Genomic DNA, 23,713 nt, shown 5'->3' with positions numbered 1-23,713 from the left:
ATCTTTTTTTGTTTGCCATGAAAACAGAATGTGTTTGGTGATCCACCGGCTCTTCCTGAATATAAAGTTGCTGATGCCAAGAAGTCAAGATTTATTCTGCTCCACTTTAGCACCTTCAAAGCAGGCTGGGATTGGCTGATTCTTCTGGCTACGTTCTATGTCGCTGTGACCGTGCCGTATAACGTCTGTTTTATTGGTGATCAAGACTTGACTCGTAGCACCACGGTCACCGACATTGCAGTTGAGATTCTTTTTATTATAGGTAAGTGAATGCAATTTTGAGACTAAAAAAGATATAGTTAACATTGTTTAAACTGTAATTTTTCTAAGTGGATAAGCTACGCATTGTGTCTAAAAAATTTTTGTAGTTCTGTTCTGTGAACTTAACTTTGGCTCTATGACTTTGATAATGCTTCTTTTGTAAATGCCTCATGTTCAGATTTGATGACAGCACATGAATATTTCATTTTCCTATTGTTTCTCTCTAATAAGCCTCTATTGATATATTGCTGGCAGAAAACCATTTTTGCTGTTATAAAAGCCTGAATGGACACACTGTCATTCATTGAAATTATGCTGATGGTGTATTTTGTGTAGACGCCGACTCTGTTTGTCACTTCTCCAGACATAGTGTTCAGTTTCCGCACCACATACGTGAGCAAGTCGGGCCAGGTGATCTTTGACGCACGGCAGATCTGCATCCATTACATGACCACCTGGTTCATCATCGACCTGGTTGCCGCTCTACCCTTTGATCTTCTTTACGCTTTTAAAGTCAGCGTGGTGAGTAATGCATATTTTTTAAAATACATAACAAATGTATCGGAACAAACCTGTGGGACGCTTTCAAATGCATTTTGAATGGATTACATTCATATGATATTGCAGGTCCGCACTGAAATTTATTCTTGCAGATGTTGAACACATCCACCATCCCTGGCCTGTTTGTTTATTAAATATTTGCTTTCAACTCCTAACGCTAAAAATGTAAAACCCTCAAAGAACTTCACTCACAACAACATATTGGTTCTTGTCATTTAGATTTAGTTATTGCTTTTATATTAGTAATGCCTGCTAGATGCATTTAAAGTTGGGTCAACTGCATAGACAAATTTTTATTCTACTTTTAAACATTTTAATCTAATTCATGGCTTTTTACAAACATTAGATTGTTTTGTATAAAGATTTAAGGAAATCATTTAGAGTACTACATTAAGTACACTAAATGAACGTATGAAATAAAACAAACACTTACATTTCAAATTTTGTCTCTGGATGAATTTCACGAAAAACATTTCCCCTGAGATATATAAATCACAGATGAGATATCTGATACGTCTATTTTTTCTCCTAGACAACAATAATAAAAGGAGAACAAATTGAAACCTTTGCTCAAAGGTCCAATGAGAATTTTTTTTGAGGATATAATGACAGAAATGCAATATGATATACATAACTATGTCTTCAGAGGTGTTTAAAGACCTTACATAATGCAATTCAGTCGATATTATTAAAGATTTCAATCTAAACTCAAACATTTCTTATCAACTTTACCCAAACCCAGATTATTTCATCACTAATCTCATTTTACAGATCGATATTTTTAATGTATTTTAAGAATTGACCCATTTGTTTCCAGCGCTGAGCAATAAATATGAACCTACAGAAAAAATCTGTTTTTGAACAAATAAAAGTGTGTTCAGCTCTATTTAACACATTTTGCCATTTTTAAACTCATTCAAAAATAAATTCCGTTAAAGTTATCAAAAAATCCCTGTGCCTGTACCGTCACAAACAATCTTGGCTTTCGCTTATTATTTTTAAGCCTATCTTGCACTTTAGCTCAATAATCTGTCTTGCACTTCGGCGTTTAACAAAATGTTGAGCAGATACACCCTGCTGATCTTAACCTAAGTGTGACCCTGAGTGGGTGGACCGTGAAGTCCTTTAGGTGACATCATGAATGTAGAACTTTTAATGAGTGATCTCGTGTTCAGGTACAAATAAAGATGTATAACGGGTTCTGAAATTGGCTGACACCAGCTCCGCCAGCTTCCTCTACAAAAGCAAAGGTCACAGAGGGTCACAGAGCTCGCGGTTTTAAATCAGAGAAATAGACAGTCAGCTTTTCTGGCCAATCCACACTGGCGGGATCGATCAGTGCCGCACGCGGTGATGACCAGTGTTGGATAAGTTACTCTGAAAAAGTGATTAATTACTCGTTACTAATTACATATACAATAGTGTAATCAGATTACTGTACATATTACTCTCTCCAAAAAGTATTTAATTACGTATTACTACTTACTTTATATATTCCATATCAACCATATCAAGGATAGACATGCAAAGGCTCAAATAAATAATATAAAACTAAAGTATTTTTATTACCTGACCAAAGTATTACAAATATGAGAAGGATACTTTAAAGCATGCATTTTAAAGATTGATGTCAATTCCACTATTGTATATTACACAGTAATTTGATTACATCAGATGTAACTAATTAAATTACATAAAAATAAGAGTAATCCCTTACTTTACTTTTCCCAGGGTAAAGTAGTTAAATTACAGTAACTAATTACTTAGTAACTAGTTACACCCAACACTGGTGATGACACATGCGGTAATAAAACCCTGCATCCCTCTGTATGGCAAAACGCAACAAAAGAGTATTTCAAATCCACTGAGGCTTATTAAGAGGAGCAGAGAGAAATACTGTAATATAGACCTTGTGTATCTGTGCTGTTCCTTAAAATCTGTTTCAATTACCTGATCCTCTTCTATCCTGGCACATCTGCCCTTCAGTTTCAGTATGCACATGACTTTCTATTGAACCTGTCATTTTTATACTCCGCTATTGATTTTTGCTATCCCCTGAACCTTCACCTAAACCTAAGCTGAAATAACCTTTTTGCTTTTTATTGAAGTAATCATATGTTTTATTAAGCTATGTTTATTTTTTTTCTTTATCTTTCCCTTCACCCACCCACATCATCAGAAGTATGAGTGTATTAGTTGGTAATACACGTTGACACATTACCCAATAAACCTCAGTGTTTGAACTTCTGTCACCGCCTCACCCTCAATTTCACACTCCTCATGTTATTCTCGACCGGTAGTTAAGTTCAGCCTCCACATTACTAATGGAATTCATGTTCTCCTTTCCTTCCATTCTGGGACCATGATCTCTTGATGTTTATTAATATTTGATTGTCAAGTGAAACATTACGGTCGTTGCAACGTGTATTATTATTTCATGCTGCGGGGATGTGAAAATGTGGGCTCTCAAAGGGATTGTCTGTCTGATTATAATAAGAGAGGCTGTGATGAATATTGTCTGTTAGTTACTGCCTGAAGCTCTGGACAAACTCATCTAATCAGTGTGTGTGTGTGCGTGTTACTAACCTGGTAGTGGGGTTGTGTGAAAAGGTAATACAAAGAACAAGTATGGTCTTATTTTTATATGTATTCTGTTCTCAGTATATTGCAATAATTTTTTTGTTTTTATTTTATTTTAAATGATTTCATGCTCTCAATTACTCTAGCTAGAAAGCCCCACTAATACATACATGCACAGTACACATAAAGATAATTTGTAATGGTCGTCCTGCTGAATACCTTTACAAAAAAAACATATTTGCAGGGCCTAAAATAAAGTTTGCATGACCATTTTTTTCCTGGAAAAAGTAATCGATTCCAAAATAAATGTTTGTGTTTATATAATATATATGTTTGTGTGTCATGTATATTTATATGCATATAAAATACACAAACATTCATGTATATATTTAAGAAATATGTTTAATAATATATTATATTTATAAATAATACAAATTATATTTTGAAAGATATATATGTGTAAATATTTGCCATAGTATATACATGTATGTGTGTGCATTTATATATACTGTACATACATACTGTATATTATACAATTAAACAAACATTTATCTTGAAATCATTTAATCGCAATTTAATCGATTTGACAGCCCTAATTGTATTTAAAATGTATAAGCCTGGATATGTGTAAAATGAATCAAAACATAGATTGTTTCATAGCCTACCAGATATTTCAGTGGCAGAAAATAGAGTCAAACCTCCAGAGAACAGAAAGATTATTTTAAATGTAATAGTGACAATTGCATATAATTCTGAAGCTTGTTTTGTTTAGAGAGGTCTGTATTTTTGTTTTTGTGTCTCTTTCCTGCAGTTAATTTCTTATGGTTCATTGTTGTGTTTGATACTGGGCGGTATACATTATTTTCTTTCACCTGAGAACGTTTGGTTCTGCATTCTTAAAATAAAGAGAAGAGAGAAAATAATGTTGAATCTTCATAATTGGACCATATGTTTATTTTCAGTTTAAAGGGGTCATATGGCACGAATACATGTTTTTCTGTGTCTGTGTTTGGTGTGTTATAAGTTGCCCATGCATGTATTAGACACGTAAAATTGCAAAAATTAAAGTGTGGGAACAAAAGATGCATTCTATCTAAAAGCGAATGCTCACCCAGACCTGCCTGAAACGCCTCGTGTAACCACACCCCCACAAATCTACATCAGTTCATGGTATGATTTGACTAAGACCGCCCAAATCTAAACGCAAGAAAGGTGGGCGTACCTGTAAATCTCATTGTATCGTCACCGCCGCAGTCATGTCGTGGAGACGCTGTGTGTTTCATTGCGAAAAGAAAGACTCTTTGTTTGCCATGCCAAAAGATGAGAAAACTAAAAACAAATGCTTGTTTCTATCTCAAACAAACTCTGTATGATGTATATGGTTGTTTGTTTATAGTCTTTATAACCTCGTGTATAAAAGGTAAAACGGTTAGCTATAGTTTTTAACTATTTAACATAATATTTTTTTAATAAAACCTTACCAATCCTTTACATCCTGCTCAAGTCGCGCTGGCAAAGTTGATGTATCGGCTTGATCATCTTCATTTTCCGTATCAGATTCAGGCTCGAAATGATAGAAGGAAGTACCGATGACATTTTATCACCTGTCAGTACAATTACTTGGGAACATGATGTTCCGAATATGGTAAGAGGCGTAACATTTCCGTCACACGCTTGCAGTATTCGACTAATCACTAAGAACTGGTTAACTGGCCAATCATAGCACACCTCGATTTTCAGAGCGATGAGCTTTGTAAAAAATCAACGCGTTTCAGAGAGGCGGGACAAAGAGGAGATACAAACATGCACGGTATGTGGAAAATACAGCGTTTTTGAACCTTAAATCGTGTATACACATTACATTACATCTAAAACAAAAGATAATATTCGTTTTTAGCCCTGTCATATGACCCCTTTAATGATCTAAAACATTTTGAGGTCATTTTTGACAGACTCCCATTCTTGTACAACCTTAACATTCTGTGACCTCGAAACATCTGCTAGAAAAATGGAATATTATTGACTTTTTACTGTTTTTCCTCTTTGTAAGCTTCCAGAATGAACAAATGTATTATTTCTTATCATGGTATTAGGAAAATATATTTTGCTTTTTCATACTATTCTTTGATGTAAGGTACAAGTTTGACATGCAAATAATGCATAAAACATCAATATATCATCTACCACCATATACTGTATATATCTGTCAAATGAACATGACTTAACAAGCATGTGCACTTCACACACACAAACGCACACTCAGCGAATCTTGCACAGCTTCTGTGAGAATCCCCGAATGACGTCTCCTCTCTCTCTGCCAGGTGTCAGTGGTCCATCTGCTGAAGACCGTACGCTTGCTGAGACTCCTGCGTCTGCTGCAGAAGATGGACCGTTACTCTCAGCACAGTACGGTGGTGCTGACTCTGCTCATGTCCATGTTTGCACTTCTGGCTCACTGGATGGCTTGCATCTGGTACATCATCGGCAAGAAAGAGGTGGAGAGCAATGCAGACACCTGGGATATAGGTGAGATAGATAGAAAAGCTTACTTATCTGTAACACACATTTGGAGACATTCAAGCAAACACCAATTTATATATATAATATAAATTATATAATTATATAATATACTGTATATATATATATATAAGTTCACGCACAAAAATAAATAAAAATATAAATATACATGGGTCAAAGACGAAAAAGGGTTTAAGCATAAAAACAATAAGTGTAATACTGCTTTAAATTGTTGTTGTTCAAAAAACAAAAAGAGCGTTTTCTGTTTAATTTAATAGCATTTGTTTTTCTGAGCAAAAAATTCATATACATTTTCACCTAATTTACAGAAGACGCCCACTAAAATGTCATTCAGTGTAACAATCTTATCAGGCATATAAATCAATTTATGACATAAAAGATTAATTTCTTTCACCCCAAATGCTAATTATTTGAAAGTTTACATTTTTTTTAAATTTGCCACTAGGTTTTGCCCATTTGTCAATAATACTTTTTTACTCATTTAATGCAAAATAAAATGTAATTCTCCCTTATTATTTTATATATTTTAATATGTACAACTCAGAATAAGCATGTTGTTTGAATTTGTACATAAATATTGTATTACACTGAATAACAATGTAACATTATTTCAACCAAATTTTGACATTTTATTCTCCAAGAACTTAGTTGAAACCATAAAGTAGACAGTTTACTTACATTTAATACGTTTCTATGCACATAAAATCACTTTTTTAAATTTATTTTGATGGGGACATCTTAACATCTTTGACCCACATATGTACACAATGTTCAACTTTGGACAATTGACATCTTGCTCTTTATTCAAACATTTTATTAAAGATGCACTGGCAAAAGATTACAGACAACACGTGCATTTTAGGTACTTCCATCAAAAATAGACACCGTATGCACAGTATGTTATGTAATGTGATTTAAATTCTGGGTCTGTGTATTGTAATCGTGGTTTAATTTGATCTGATCGATTCCTAATGAAACTATTCATGAAATATCTAGTTGGAACGGATTGGATAAAATTGCATTATGAACATAATGCGCATGGATTTAATCTCATACTGCTATCCGAGCAAGAGAGAGACATCATACCATAATAGAAACAGCAGATTTGAAAGTTACAGTAGAACAGTGATGAGACTGACACTCCTAGATTTGTTTTAGACGGATAGTGGATGAGCAAGAAGAAACACGCTAGAGACATCAAGTAGTCATGTGAGCTAAAAAAAAGTGGGTGAACAGCAACAAAGCAGTCACCCAGGCGCCGTGCCGCTGGCCTCCCTCTCCGTCTTGTCTGTAGGAGGGGCTGTAATTAGGCCCAGTGTGCCGCTCTGTGGTCCGAAATGACGGACCGCTGCGAAAGTACCAGCATTCCCACCGCCTGGTCCCTGATCAGTATTGATGGAAAGCTGCATCTTCCCCTCAGCATCCGACGACCGACCCTTGGCCTGCTCTGATGGGCAGTTACTATAGCAACGCTGGAATCTCCTCTCCGGTACCCTGATTTAGAATGTGGGGAATGATGGGTACCTACTTTTCAGAGAGCAAGGGTTCTTTCATGAAAAACATCAGAGCGGGAGGATGTCTGAGTGTGTATCCAAACAATGCTGATTTGAGGAGGATTATAAAAGAACTGTTGTGGTGGGACAGGAATGCTTGATGTGCTTTTTTGACTGCCATTTTGTACCCAAGTTTACTTGGACCACCCTTCTAAAAAACACTGTGGCAGTACAGTTTTATTTTTGACGAACTGTGCCACCGTATGGACACATCTGAAAGTGACACAAGCACAAATATAGCAAGAGTTGTTTTTAATTACTTCTCACTTTTTCACTCAGGCTGGCTGCACGAGCTCGGGAAGCGGCTGGAGTCTCCATACGAGGAGGTGGGCACGGGCGCGGTCAATGGAACGGTGAGCAATGGACCGTCTTTACGAAGCATCTACATCGCAGCGCTGTATTTCACCCTCAGCAGCCTGACCAGCGTGGGCTTCGGAAACGTCTCTGCCAACACAGACGCAGAGAAGATCTTCTCCATCTGCACCATGCTCATTGGAGGTGTGTGTGTGTGTGTAGATAGGTTAAACGTTAGGAGACATATTTAGACATTTTTAAGGACGTGACTAGTCTGAATTATCTTTAAGATCCAAAACTGGGGGCTGTGTGTGTTTGTTGCTTATTTTAACTGGAAGTGAGGTAGTGTCTGTGTTAGGTTATACAAGACAAATTGCTAAGAAACAAAAGGATGGCTCTTAAAAAAATGCAGTACATAAAGTGAATTAAGGTCCGGACAATACACACTGTACAATGCACAACATAGCTGTGTGTGTACGCATGTTTTTCTGTCGATAAATGGGATGATATGTGGCCACACCAGCTGTTCGCATTGAAAATTCATGGCCTTTATTTTGTGAAATGTCACCCGTCGCCATGGGGCAGTTGTGCCCCCTTTCCCAAACATACAATAATATCCCATTACACACGCCATCACGTATGTACACATTTAATCACCACCTGTGTATTACACAGGGAGTTCATACTGAGAACATGACATGAAACAGTTCCTTTATAACATCACTCTGTCTGTCTGTATACATCTTTCTATCTACAGGTGGCTGTCTGTCTGTCTGTCTGTGCCTCTCCGTCTATCTTTCCATCTACATCTATCTACGTCTGTTTGTCTGTCTGTTTACACATCTAAATCTATCTGCAGCTGTCTGTCTGTCTGTCCATCTACATTTATCTATATCTGTCTGTCTGTCTGCCTGCCTGCCTGTCTGTCTGTCTGTCTGTCTGTCCATCTATGAATCTATGGTATCTATCTATCTACAGCTGTCTGTCTGTCAATCTATCCATCTACATCTATCTACTACTGTCTGTCTGTCTGCCTGCCTGCCTGTCTGTCTGTCTGTCTGTCTATCCATCTATGAATCTACGGTATCTATCTATCTACAGCTGTCTGTCTGTCAATCCATCTATGAATCTACAGTATCTATATATCTACAGCTGTCTGTCTGTCAATCTATCCATCTACATCTATCTACTACTGTCTGTCTGTCTGCCTGCCTGTCTGTCTGTCTGTCCATCTATGAATCTATGGTATCTACATCTATCTCCAGCTGTCTGTCTGCATATCTGTCTATCTATCCATCTACAGCTGCCTGTCTGTCAATCTATCCATCTACATCTATCTACTACTGTCTGTCTGTCTGCCTGCCTGTCTGTCTATCTATCCATCTATGAATCTACGGTATCTATCTATCTACAGCTGTCTGTCTGTCAATCAATCCATCTACATCCATCTACTACTGTCTGTCTGTCTGCCTGCCTGCCTGTCTGTCTGTCTGTCTATCCATCTATGAATCTACGGTATCTATCTATCTACAGCTGTCTGTCTGTCAATCCATCTATGAATCTACAGTATCTATCTATCTACAGCTGTCTGTCTGTCAATCTATCCATCTACATCTATCTACTACTGTCTGTCTGTCTGCCTGCCTGTCTGTCTATCTATCCATCTATGAATCTACGGTATCTATCTATCTACAGCTGTCTGTCTGTCTGTCAATCCATCTATGAATCTACAGTATCTATCTATCTACAGCTGTCTGTCTGTCAGCCTGCCTGCCTGTCTGTCTGTCTGTCTGTCCATCTATGAATCTATGGTATCTACATCTATCTCCAGCTGTCTGTCTGCATATCTGTCTATCTATCCATCTACAGCTGCCTGTCTGTCAATCTATCCATCTACATCTATCTACTACTGTCTGTCTGTCTGCCTGCCTGTCTGTCTATCTATCCATCTATGAATCTACGGTATCTATCTATCTACAGCTGTCTGTCTGTCAATCCATCTATGAATCTACAGTATCTATCTATCTACAGTTGTCTGTCTGCCAATCTATCCATCTACATCTATCTACTACTGTCTGTCCGTCTGTCTGTCTGTCTGCCTGTCTGTCTGTCTGTCCATCTATGAATCTATGGTATCTATCTATCTACAGCTGTCTGTCTGTCAATCTATCCATCTACATCTATCTACAGCTGCCTGTCTGCCTGTCTGTCTGTCCATCTCGAGCTGTTTGTCTGTCTGTCGACAGCTGTCTGTCTGTCTGTCCGTCCGTACGTCCGTCCATCCATCCATTTACAGCTGTCTATCTGTCTGCCTGTCTGTCTATCTATCCGTCTACATCTATCTACAGCTGTCTGTCTGTCTATCATTTTTGTCTATCTATGCCATTTTTTGTAATCTTTCTCTTTTGTTTGTAAGTGGCAAACATTTGTATATGTGTATATTTATCACTATTTAATAAAAAAATCAGTTTGTCTTTCTCCTACAAAATGTTCAGTTACACGTATAGTACTTCTGTGTATTAATGTACAGTATGTGCGTGAAATCGTGTCTTTGGCAGCGTTGATGCACGCTCTGGTCTTCGGTAATGTGACGGCCATCATCCAGCGCATGTACTCGCGCTGGTCCTCTTACCACACGCGCACCAAAGACCTGAAGGATTTCATCCGTGTGCACCACCTGCCCCAGAGCCTCAAACAGCGCATGCTGGAATACTTTCAGACCACCTGGTCCGTCAACAACGGCATCGACTCTAATGAGGTAACCCCCGTGTCACCGAGTAATACACTGCTGAGCTAAATCATTAGACGGTGCAGAACTCACAGCTGCACTGTGCAAGATCAGCCAACTTCACCATCTCCTTTTGTATTGAACTCTACACAGCAAAATCGGCAGTGTTAAAAAAGGTCAAATTAACACTCACAGTGTTTATATAATTGTAGCGGTTTTAGCTAACGTTATTATATTGATGAGCAAAGCTCACAAAATATGGTTCTCCACCAGATCTTTCAAGATCACATCCATGAAATGAGTTATTTAAAACATCAATTTCAGTCAAGGAATTAGTTTAGCTCAAAGGAAAATATGTATAATAATCGTGATCAAATATACATATTTTACGGTCTCTGATTAGTAATATAAAGCATAACAATACTTGTATGCATTCGTCCAGCGAATGCCTCAATGATATTATATACTTTACATTATCTCATGGCCATAAGTAACGTGACTTTACCAAACAGGATTTAGAGCAAAGGTAGCGAATCGAAACACAGTAGAAGGGACCAGGCTTGTGAGCGTGACATCACAAGCTTGAATATATGGTTGTTTATTAAACTCTACTCTACATGGTAAACAAAACAATGACGATCGCATAAAACAAACAAATACATGAAACACAAATACGCTAGGAAGCGCAGAGAGAGAGAGAGAGAGAGAGAGAGAGAGAGAGAGAGAGAGAGAGAGAACATTTCTGAACACCAATAAAATTCATCTTTAACAAAGAGGCACAGACTTAACGCAGCTATTCTATAAATAGAAACGGATACTTGCAAGCTCTGTGCTGGACCGATATCCGTATGCGCGTGTAGAGATGGAATTGTTCAAAAGGTTTCAAAAGGCAGCCCTGCAGAAAGTTGCGGGCCTCGTGATCGGCTGCTTGGCTTAACCACGTGGCAGTAGAAGTCCATTGTTCCTTCTTTTCCCCCAGTGGGGTGAAAAGGGCAGTCTCCGAAGAGACGCCACGAAACACGTTTTGGAGGCAGGTATAGCAGAAGAGAAGAGAGGAAGAGGGTCTTTTCAGAGCAGGCTCGATATTTAACTTCATGAGAGGGCATGCACACCTGAGTTTGAATCGACCAATCAGAGTTGAGCAGGGAAGAGGTTCTTTGTCCACTCAACAGCTAATTTGCATCTTTATGACCTCCTGGCAACTTTACAAAATACCATTCCAAATTATAACATAATGAAAAGAGAATGTTCTATGGTCACACAATATATGTAAACAAGGAGGAATTGTAAAGACAAACATTTATATATCAAATATGCTAAGGTTTGAATTGCATCAAGTCATGATTCATTCTGCGGTACGAATACGAACAAATCCTGAATTAACTTGCCCATTTAACAATTACAGATTATTTAAAATGGCAAGAGCGACAACATATAACCTAGATATTTAGATATATTTATAGAAAAGGACAGTTGAATCACACAAGTTCCGATTTGTCAGAGAAGTTTCTCTGGTTAGCCTTATATGTTAAGTTTCAAATTAGACCGAGAGACTTCTCCCCTTCGCTTTGAAGTTTAGGAGTCGTAAAATATCCAACAGAGAAACAAAAGGTTATCAAAACTCTCAGTGAGAGGTTTTGACTCTGGTCTTTTGATGATGGTATCAAGAAACCAGGAGAAAGGGGAGTGAAGGGGGTTGATGGCTCTTCTTTCAATGACTCCGACCATTTGGTTTATGCTAAATTCTCTACATAATCCACACTTTGACAGTGTGGATTATATAAACACTGTGCGTGGTAATTTGACTTTTTTTAACACTGGCGATTTTACTGTGTAGTGTTACATATTGGTATATACGGTGCACAATATTGTTGTATTAAACTTTCAAAGCGACATCTTCAGGGTTTGATGAAAGCTTTTAATTGTATTAATTCATGCCGGTTTAATAACATACATAGCCTTGGTAAGGCAAGTAAAGCGCAGATAGACAGTTTGAGGAGGCGGCAACTTCTTGTGTCCTGTCCTTGAGTCCGGGACATTATTCCAGAGTCGAGAGAGTGTAAAAAATGAGATGGAATCTTAAAATCTAATAAATAATAGATAGTGAGGCTGATGGCCGGAGAGCAGGAGTGAGAGAAAGACAGGAGACGGGAGAGATGTGTGTAGATGCCTTTCGCTCAGGATGAAGGATGTGTGAATCTGGATGGATGAACTAAGCAGATGAAGGGTGGCAGAGGGCAAGAATTAGGGATGGAAAAGCTGGCAGTTTTTGTTTTAAGGGTAAAAACGTATAACGTGACACTCTCAGTAAGTGTAATGCAAGTTTATTCAATCTAACATGTTGTTACATAAGATCACAAAAGAAAAACGGATACGGGTGGACGTGTAAATAAATGATAACCTCAACTTTCTTTGTCTGTTCTATTTATCGTCTTTGTTTATTCATCCCCCTTTCATTTTCTTTTTTCTTCCCTTCCTGTTCACCCTTTCCAGCTATTAAAGGACTTTCCTGATGAGTTGCGTTCAGACATCGCGATGCATCTAAATAAAGAAATCCTGGAGCTGTCTGTCTTCTCTTCTCTGAGTCGCGGATGTCTCCGTTCTCTCTCCCTGCATATAAAGACCTGGTTCTGCGCGCCGGGCGAGTATCTGCTGCGGCAAGGAGATGCTCTGCAAGCTCTTTTCTTCGTCTGCTCTGGCTCTATGGAGGTGCTGAAGGACAACATGGTGCTAGCTATCCTCGGTTAGTTTTCACAACATCTCAATTCTGACTGCTAGATGTTTTCTGTATTATATTATTTGCTTGATTAATTACAACGTTTATTGAAGTAATGAGGCCTCTGAAATAGGCCTAAACAAAGAATCTGATCTCAGCCAGCGTTCATTTTTGTTTATAGTTTACAAATTATATGGCTGCCACATGTGAAAGTGACATGCTGGGAAGCACATATCTGTAAGGCTGCAAAATATATAAAAAATATTAAATAATCGCAATATGCTTATTTGCTCTGGTTTGCAATAACTTAATGGTTTTCATATTTTTTTAAATTATGTTTAGTCCTTCTCAGGGTTCACCCCGCGAGCCCGAGCTTTTGCCTTCCCGACGCAGCTCGTCTTTTTCGGCATCTACTCTGTGCAGCAACCGGTCCGGCAGAGTTAGCAGTACATTCAACTGACTAAACCGCAGCAGACTTGTGAATGAATGATTACAATAATTATACTGCTACTGACTGTCTGGGCATATGAACATGAACGTAGTTCGTCTGTAAATATGCACATTTGTTGCACAGACAGACATTTGTGCTGCATGATATATAATATAATATAATTCACTGCTGTATAACAGTGTATTGCAGTTATAATTCAAGATTTTAGCAATTCAGTTGAAGTGACTGCAGGTTACGTTAAAGTACTATTTCAGAAACAAAAAATATGTAAATGAGATCTGTTTTTTGGGCAGGGTTATGTTGGTTATGTAACTCTAAATATAATTTTTTATCAATTAGTTTTAAAAATGTAAAGTTTTACAAATATTTTGTAATAAAATTGTTATAGATTTTTTCAAACTTTAAGAATTATCATTTTGCATTTTTATTTTATTATATAAATATATTTAAGTTTTATAAATGTAATATATTAATATAATATTTTATATAATATATTTTAATATCATTTAAATATTTTTTTCACTTAAAGCATTATCGTATTGCATTTTAATTTTTTAATATAGAAATAAAAATATTATGCATTTTAGAAATATAATGTTTTGAAATATATATTTTTTACTTTAAGCATTATGGTATTGCATATTGCAGGATTTTACTAACTTTATGATGTGAGGGACCCCCAAATATGAAGGACCGTTTATGAGGACCCCCTTCCTAAAATACAATTCTGAAAAGTATCTAGAAAGAAAGAAGAGGTAAACACTTGGAAATAAATATGAACACTTCTAAATGAAACAGTTATAATGTTCAGTAGACTTTTACAATTTAGGGTTTGTCTTTTTATTTATCTGAAAATTTCTGGGGACCCCTGGGGGTTCTGTAGATTTTCTCACGCTAGTTTCACAGCGCAAATATTAATGAACAGTTATTAAGAAAAACACGACGGCCTCTCATTATGTGAAAACTTTGATTAATAAAAGTGAGTCTGGTTCTGAGGGGCTGTATGTTCATAGGGTACAAGCAGCTCAATGTGAAGGGTCACTCTCTCTGTGAGACTTCACACACACAGCAGGCTCATCAGACAGCAAATGTGTGAAAAAAATACAATCTCCATCTTCCTGTTGGTCCTGCCTGTGTGTGTGTTTGTGTTATCACTATAAGAATTCTGACAGGGAAAAACACTCCATCTTTCTCACCCTTCACAATCCCGCTGACAGAGGAAGGACTCTCTGTCATTGAATTCTACTGAAGCTTGAGTTGTGCTAGTTTTTATGTGTATGTTCAAAGTTCAAAGTTTATTCATCACATGCAAAATCATACATAGTACAACATGCAGTGAAATGCTTTTTTGACTGTCCGAATAGAGTATAAAAAGAGATAGGAAAGGAAGGAAGGTTAAACTATATATAAACAATATGTAAATATAAATAGTGTAGGGGAGTGGGGAAGTGTCCATGTAAAGTGCAGGTGCTGTGCAATATATGTTTATATATACAGTATACTGTATGTAGTATGCAATTATGTACATATGCATATGTTTTCTTGTTGAAATCTCAAATTAAAGGTGTCAAATGACACGGCTAAAACGAATATTATTGTTTGTTTTAGATGTAATGCAATGTGTAAGCACGATTTAAGGTTCAAAAACACTGTATTTTCCACATACCGTGCATGTTTGTATCTCCTCTTTGACCCGCCTCTCTGAAATGCGTGGATTTTTTACAAAGACCATCGCTCTGAAAAGCGAGGTGTGCTATGATTGGCCAGTTAACCAGTGCGTAGTGATTGGTCGAATACTGCAAGCGTGTGATGGAAATGTAACGCCTCTTACCATATTTGGAACGTCAGGTTGCAAAGCAATTGTACTGACAGGTACGCCCATCTTACTTGCCTATACATGACGTAGATTTGTGGGGGTGTGGCTACACGAGGCGTTTCAGGCAGGTCTGGGTGAGCATTCGCTTTTAGATAGAATGCATCTTTTGTTCTGACACTTTAATTTTTGCATTTTACGTGTCTAATACATGCATGGGCAACTTATAACACACCAAAGACACAGAAAAACACGTACCTGTATTTGCGCCATATGACCCCTTTAACATTTATTTCTGGTCATCTGGAGGTTTTGAAAGGTTTAAAATGCTTATGCATATCCATCCTAATGCAAACTGAAAAACCTGCGAACCTGTCAGTCATCCATTACGCAAGTTTTAGATTGTGCTGTTTATGTTTTGCTTCAAACGAAAATGACCATCCGATTATAAAATGTTACGTATGCACAAAACAAAAGACACATTTGAAACAGTTGTTGCCAAAATGTGAACAGTGACAAGTCTCATCTTGTGATTGGCTCACACGGGACATATTTTAATACCGGGTGTAAACTTGGTTTTTGATACGTGACAGACAAAAATGTATAATGGTCTGTGTGGTTTTCTTTTTGGTTCGCGTGCTCATCCAGGCAAGGGCGACCTGATTGGCGCAAACATGTCCATGGGTGACCTTGTCATAAAGACGAACGCTGACGTGAAGGCTCTGACGTACTGCGACTTGCAGTGCATCAATCTGAGGGGTCTGTACGAGGTGCTCGACCTGTATCCTGAATACTCCCACCGCTTCGTTCAAGACATCACACACGATCTCACCTACAACCTGAGAGAAGGTCAAGAGAGCCACGTAAGTCTCCACACGACTGAGCTGGTGTTTATTCTAAGGAGTTTGTAAGCGTTGCACGTCTTTCTTTTGAGAAAAGCATGTTTTAAAAGACTTTATCAGAGTGAGCCGGGTACGTTTACAGAATGCCATCAGGTTTTTCAATGAAATTGCACAGAGCCCATTTGAATTGCTGCACCTGCACTTTCCAGGTGATATCCAGAATGTCCAGCAAGACCATGGACACGCAGGTGCGTCTCCTCCTCACCTGTCAATCACTCTGCACTTATCCACTAACACTGCTGTGTTGACTATAATAGCTCCGGGCTCATTTCCCTAACAATGATCTTCCTCCCGCCTCATTTGCCTAATGAGGAAAGCTAAGAACACTACAGCTCGGAAACAGCAGGGAGAGAGAAGGAGAAATTGATGACGATGATCATCATCTTCTTCATTCCCTGCCCTACCATGCCTGAAGCAGTAATCAGAGAGGGAGCGGAGCTGGAGGAAAGAGAACAGCGTGTTGTGGAGAGAGAGGGGAGGAGGGCTTTTCGGAGGTTATTGAAGTGGCGGATGACTGACTGCTTTAGGAAACCGCCGCTCTTTCAATTACAGTGGAGAGAGCTCAATTATTCAAGAGGGAAAATGACCAAATTACTCTGAGAAAAGTGTAATTAATCAGGTATATATATATATAGAAGGAGGGAGGAGAGCGAGATTGAAAGCGTGCGAGACGGGGGAATACCCTGGCGTTAGCTTTGTTTTACCTCTTGACTTCTGCGGCACCTTTCGGCGACTGACATTTAAAGCGTTCTATAAATGGATATTGTTATTTCCATCCGAGTTTTGCTGTGTAATTGGCAATGTTTGTGAGAACAGCGAGATGTAAAGATGCAAAATTCATTACGAGAACCATAATTGACTAGAAACGCTTCAGCGTCTCTCTGTATGACTACAGGTTAAAGATCATTATATGGTATTATCAAAGTGAGGTCAAAGGTCAGGTGACTGTGACCTTAACATGAGTTTTACAGAAGGACATTGTTTGGCATTTTTTTGCTCTTACGTGCTTTTATTTAATTGGTCCTTGAGGGAATGTGTGTAACTGTGTTCGCATGTATACAGCAGGGTTTAAAAGTCTGAATCCACATGTGAGTTAAATGGAAAAAATAACGAACATTTTTGAAATGGCTTACTAGAGAGACAAAATGTCTATTTCATATCTACAGGCGGCATCTTCAATAATTAAGAAAAAATGGTTATAGACCACTTCGAATGGCGTAACTTTTAACACTTCACAAACATTTGAGCAAAATGCAATCAACAGAATATGTATAACCCACTTGAAATGGTAAATATCTGAAATAAATAAAAATAAAACTGGAAGTGCTTCAGGACCGTTGTTTACATCTTGTGAAGTGGTCTATAATTTCTCAAAGTCGACGTGAACAAGCACTGTCAAATGACCTGTGCTTTCTTAAACCTGTCTGTTTCATTGTTAATAATAAAGTCATCATTTTTATGCTGAGGCATCCAGTCATCTTAATTCATTTTGCCTCACACTTCAGTTTATTTGAGAATAACAGCACCTCTGTCCAATCACAGTTGGAGGGACGGGGAAACGGAGACGTGATCCAGTGCTATCCACCAATAGCTGAGCAGCCAGACGAGCTGGATGACGAAGAGGATGAACAGAACCAATATCTCAGCGGTGGAACCAAACAAAAAACCTACACACAGAAAAACGATGCCAAAACCAGCAAAAAGCTCCACATTCAGCACACCACTGTTCCAAAGCCTGACCTCGCAAATCTCAGTCCAAGGTCTGTATACACCACATGACAGTCTGTTAAGACACAGATATATGCATTTATTTCAACAAACTTGCTCACTGATGCATTATGGGTAAGAGTAGAGTTGTTTTTATGTGTGTTCAGGGTTGTAGACGGAACCGAGGACAACGGTGGTGCAGAAAATTCCCATACGTTCATATTTTCCTCTGGTCACCAGCACACCATCAGTACTCCAGCTAATACTACCACAAGTGCTGCAGGTGTGTAAATGGGACAGTTTTACAGGTTTTATTGATGTTTTCAAATAGCATTTATTTTTATGTTTGCGGTTATGTGTTAAATTTAGTCTTTAGCAATTTTGTTGTTTTATTATCAATAATTTTATTGCCATACCTTAGACGTACTATAGTTTATTGACTGTCTAATTTTAAATCTATTTTTAAGTTTTTACAAACAACAGTCATGAATTTATTTTTTCTTTCAATTAAACAGAAATGTTTCAATGGTTTTAGTTTTAGTTAATAATCGTTTTTAAAGGCACAATGAGATCTTGTGGAAACGTTTGTCACAATGAAACATAACGTAACAATATTTCTTATATTTATTATTGCTCATTTTTGCATGTTTTATTATTGTAAAGGTTGTTTTTTTAGCCCCCCCAAAGTCAATTCTGTCGTCATTTACTCATCCAAAAATTTTAAAAGCTTTTGTACAATAACTTTCATGTGTTTAATTGATGTTATACACACAAAACTCTCATGTAACCTCAGAAATCTTTGAATATAACACATGCAGGATTTTTTTCGAAGCTTGGCAGGGTGAATTACAGTCTGTTTTATTTATTTTGTGTTGCGTGACCGAAAAAAATTACATCTTGTTTTAAATGTCATTAGTGTGAGTAAATGACGACAGAATTTTTTTTTCTGGTTAAACTCTTCTTTTAAGACAGTTTGACCGAACTGTTTTTTCTCTGTAGATTTAGCAGCAAAATCAGAGGAGACCAGAGGACAGTTACGACACCTCAACCAAGAGGTACAGTCAATTTATGACTTGATAACTGAAAGGCTTATTCTCATTTTTCTAATGTAAGTTAAGTGAGGGTCTAAGCTTTCTCTTTTTAAAAAGCCATCCCTCTGAATATGGGTGATAGTGGTAAATGTAAGTACTGAGCCAGCTCGGTTCAGGTGAGCTCCTGGTGTCAGATACCCACAAGCCATATGGCAAGCTGCTGCAAGAGAGAAGAGGGGTTGTTATTCAAACACTAGAGGACATAAAACTCATTAGATGAAGAAAGTAGGGCTGGCCCCATGATGATGAAAGAGCTTCACCAAATGCCCTTGAACCCTCTCTAGTGCTCACTGTGGCTTCCCACATACTGTAGGTTTATCATTACATGCAATTCAACGTAAACTCAGAGGAAGTGAATGATTTGTGGATGGAGTTTCACTTTGTTTTCACTACAAATCCACAAAAAAATTGTTGGAAGTCTCACTGTCATGTATCAGATTTTGATGTATTTTCCACCGAATTGTGCAGAACTATTTACTAGTGCTGAATTTCTGGAAACTGAAAAGCAGTTGAGTATAGCATAGTTTTGATGTGTATTGGATTTAAATCCATGTGACAGTTTTGAATTTCAGTCCATAGCTTTTGACAGGTGATGTCGTGAGAGGAATGCCCCGCTGCTCTCTTTCTCTCGCTTGTTCACTCACTCACTCTGTCCTGTACTTGACTATACATTTTCGACAGCTGGCCTCTCAGCGTGATTTTGTTGTAATCCATGCTTGGTTCGGACCACCAGGAGGTTGAGGGCTCTCTTCCTGTTGTCTCTTTCCTGTTATGAGCTGTTTTCTTGTACCTCGCTGCCTCTGATGGCATTTATGGATCGTTACCCAATTATACTCATTATTTGGTATTAGCACTTGCTGGCGCGATTCTGGGGGTAGCTGCCAAATCTTTGCCCATCTGAGTCTGGATCATCTGTGCCATGTTCTGGACCATCACAAAAAAGATCAGTCTAAGATTCCAGTGGACGTGCACTCTTATGGACTAGCATTGCTGTGAAGAACCTTTTAAGCACCTTTATTTTTAAGAGTGTGGTTTAGAGAACTGTGTGTTTAAATCAGAAGATACACAGTTCAGCAAAATGAGACGAATTAAGAATCTAAATTAAATTAAGTCTAACCAAAGTTTAGTTGCATTATAAAATATTACTATAAGATTTATAGTTGTCTGAATGCGTTTCCAAAAAAACTGCATTTCTATTTTTAACGTCATTTTGAGTCATAAGCCCAGTTTACTGTACTGGTTGGTCTCAAGGACTCATAGGCATTACTAGCAGTAACATTTATGTTCAAGTTTAATGATGTCTAATTAAGATTTCTAAATTATTCATTCTTTCATTCAAAAACCTTCATTTCTGTGACACAAAATGGCTTGAATTTAATAATAAATGACGTTATATATGGAAAAGGAGTATAAAAACACTGCCCCCTTTTATAGCTTCAGAACAGTTTTTTACAGTGACTAGTTTGTGTTGTAACATAATCGTTTTTTTAAAGAAGTAGCTTTGTTATTAGTACCTTGTAAAAGAGTCACTGAAAAAAATTAAGAAAATATGAATCATATCCTGAATCAATTCCATGTCAAAAATCCTAAATAAAAAATAACTAAATATTAATAGTCGGCAACGTACAATGATGTCTCATAGGAATAAGTAAATAAGACCTCAGTTTCACCTGAAATCAGCTTTGGCTCTAGCAGACAGAGACAGATGGGTGAGTGCAATGGGACGACCAATGGCTGTTTAAGCTCTTCCGGTGCTGTGGGAAACTCTTTTAATATGCTGTCTTGCTATTTTTGGTTGTTACAGCTCTTTTGAAATGACTTGAGCATGTTTTAATATGTGACCCTGGATCACAAAACCAGTCTTAAGTAGCACGGGAACATTTTTTGTAAAAGACAAAAATACATTGTGTGGGTCAAAATTATCGATTTTTCTTTTATGCCAAAAATCATTAGGATATTAAGTAAAGATCATGTTCCATGAAGATATTTTGTAAATTTCCTTCCTTAAATATATAAAAACTTTATTTTTGTTAGTGGATGGTCTGCCACAGTGCCCTTGATTAACAACTTCAAAGGCAATATTCTCAATATTTTGATTTTTTTGCGCTCTCAGATTCCTCAGTTTTAAACGGTTGTATCTCAGCCAGATATTGTCCTATTCTAACAACTCATATATCTACAGAAAGTTTATTTATTCAGCTTTCACATTATGTAAAAATCTAAATTTCGAAAAATTGACCCATAAGACTGGTTTTGTTGTCCAGGGTCACATATACTCTAGGAAATATAGATTTGTAAAATGAAAGATGTTGGCCAAGCAAAGCACACAAATGTGATTAATAAACCATAACTTGCTCACCCAAAAACATTTACTAGCTTTCATGTTGTTTTGTGACTTTTTGACTTTAAATAGACAAAGAAAACGTCTGCTTGTAATGTGGAATGACCTGATTTATTTTTAAATAAAATACAACAATAGTACACTCTTAAAAGTCTTGATTTTAAAGAAACAAAACTTAAAAATAATGTAAAAATCTTTTAAAATATTTATGTAACATTTAAATAATTAAAATAAAGTATAAAATTGTCAAATGATATATATAAATGCAATTATATACATGTATTGATTTAGCCTTGTGAAGAAAGAGCACAGTACAGTATTTATAATTCACCCCATTTTTACAGCCAAGCTGGCATTCTTAATTCTGACTTTGTTTTATTAACCATGTGCTAGGAAACATTATTCATACAATACAACGCAAATGTATCATGTGCACTGCCCTACATACCATAATATCAATGTGGATTGTAATCGAAAATGATGGCATACTCACTTAAAATATGCAACCGTTTAATTTAAACATGAACTAATATTTCCATTAAACAAAAAACTTGTATTATTTATTTTTCAGATCTATGAACACCAATGTGATTTCTTCAAAAGCTTGAATGCAAGTGACACCTGTTTAAAATGTGTTACAGGTGAACTCTCTAGGAAGAGAAGTGGCCGAGCTAGGACGAGTCATGCGCAGTCTTGCTTTTCTCATTGAATCTATGATGGCCTCTCAAACACCAGGTGTCTGTACATCAACGTTTACCTCGGGACGTCCCTCTCCTCACGTCCCGTTCCAGGGACAGGGTTCCTCCTGGGCCAGCCCACCCTTTCCTTCACCAATGCACCCTGGGATATGTCCAGGAGGACTAACGTCGCTTTCAGTCAGACCGCAAGAACTGCAGCGCCCCACCCTCTCTCCTGGCTCCTCGGCTGGATCTTTTCCTGTCGCGCTTTCAGCTTCCCCCCATACGGACAGATCCAAAGAGCCCTTACTGGCCTACCACAGCGCAGTCGCTCGGACCCGATCGCAGAGTTTGGAAACACCCATTCTGGATCATCACCGACACATTTTGTACAACCCTGGGACATTACCCAGAGCTGGACAAACATCATTGGGGGACGGGCAGGATATCAGGTCTCTGGGCTTGTAGCAATCAACCTTTAAAAGGGAATCGTGTGGACATTCTAGTGGATACGGTGTGTTGACCTGGACTCAGGACTGGACTGATAAGATGAGTGATACACTCGCCGCCAAAGCCACAGAGCATGTTTCCTTTGGGGATATACATGTTTACCATCTCAGTTTTTAAGATAATCTTTCTGAAGGCATGTCTTTCGGTGTTAGAAACTAAAGGGATATCTCTTACCAGAAGAGCTGGTTTCTCAACGGCAGAGATGTTCATTAATCTGATGTTCATTGTGTCCCTTCTAGATGTTAATCCCTCAGAAATGTTTTTTAGAAACAGAATACTGAATAAACTCCAATTTTATGCTTTTATTTCAGCGAAAAGAGGCAAGACGTACTGCAGGTTATCTGTTCTACTGAAGTGTCTGGACGTTAAACCTCTAAATAAGTGAAATGAGAACTTTCTAAGCAAGCCCTTTGATTTATACACAAAAATGTGTGGTTTTGCTGCTTGTCTAACATATTTACAGTCAAATGCATGCTTATAAATATAAGTTCAATGCATGGGGACGATTCATTTTTAGATTGACTGACCACAGGTTCCGACATTGTGCAACGTACCTCAAATTACAAAAACAGTTTGAATCAATATCATCGCTGTCCTTTCAAAACCTCGGATGTCCACAAGTGCTGTTTTTTAGGAAACAGAAAAAACACTGTACATTTTAAAATGATTAAATGCTGTATTGTCAAAGTTGACAAGCACTTTTTAATACTTTTTACCAGTTAGATACAGTGAGGGAAATAATTATTTGATCCCCTGCTGATTTTGTAAGTTTGCCTGCTTACAAAGAAATGAAGGGTGTATAATTTTTATGGTGGGTTTATTTTAACTGATAGAGACAGAATATAAAAAATCAGGGGAAAAAATGTTATATAAAGGTTATAAATTGATTTGCATTTCAGTCAGTAAAATAAGTATTTGCTCCCCTACCAACTAGCAAGAATTCTGGCTCCACAGTTTGGTTATGTGCCTATATGGACCACAGATTAGTCC

The 23,713-nt window shown here is 37.6% G+C and overlaps 1 protein-coding gene across 3 annotated transcripts in view; it reads left to right on the top strand.

The window, feature by feature from the left end:
• kcnh8 (potassium voltage-gated channel, subfamily H (eag-related), member 8) overlaps positions 1–23,495 on the top strand; it is a 46,128-nt gene extending 22,633 nt beyond the window's left edge. For all 3 annotated transcript variants that reach the window (XM_057354205.1, XM_057354204.1, XM_057354208.1), the window contains 11 exons: positions 28–262; positions 626–783; positions 5,724–5,928; positions 7,773–7,991; positions 10,346–10,545; positions 13,009–13,258; positions 16,144–16,358; positions 17,940–18,157; positions 18,272–18,387; positions 19,104–19,159; positions 22,178–23,495. In XM_057354205.1, the coding sequence (XP_057210188.1) occupies positions 28–262; positions 626–783; positions 5,724–5,928; positions 7,773–7,991; positions 10,346–10,545; positions 13,009–13,258; positions 16,144–16,358; positions 17,940–18,157; positions 18,272–18,387; positions 19,104–19,159; positions 22,178–22,681 (2,376 nt within the window). In that variant the 3' untranslated portion in view covers positions 22,682–23,495. The remainder of the gene's footprint in view (positions 1–27; positions 263–625; positions 784–5,723; positions 5,929–7,772; positions 7,992–10,345; positions 10,546–13,008; positions 13,259–16,143; positions 16,359–17,939; positions 18,158–18,271; positions 18,388–19,103; positions 19,160–22,177) is intronic.
• The last annotated feature ends 218 nt before the right edge of the window (positions 23,496–23,713 follow it).

Source organism: Triplophysa rosa, linkage group LG16, assembly GCF_024868665.1.
Source record: "Triplophysa rosa linkage group LG16, Trosa_1v2, whole genome shotgun sequence".
Lineage (NCBI taxonomy): Eukaryota > Metazoa > Chordata > Actinopteri > Cypriniformes > Nemacheilidae > Triplophysa > Triplophysa rosa.
This window is presented reverse-complemented; position numbering and strand designations above follow the sequence as displayed.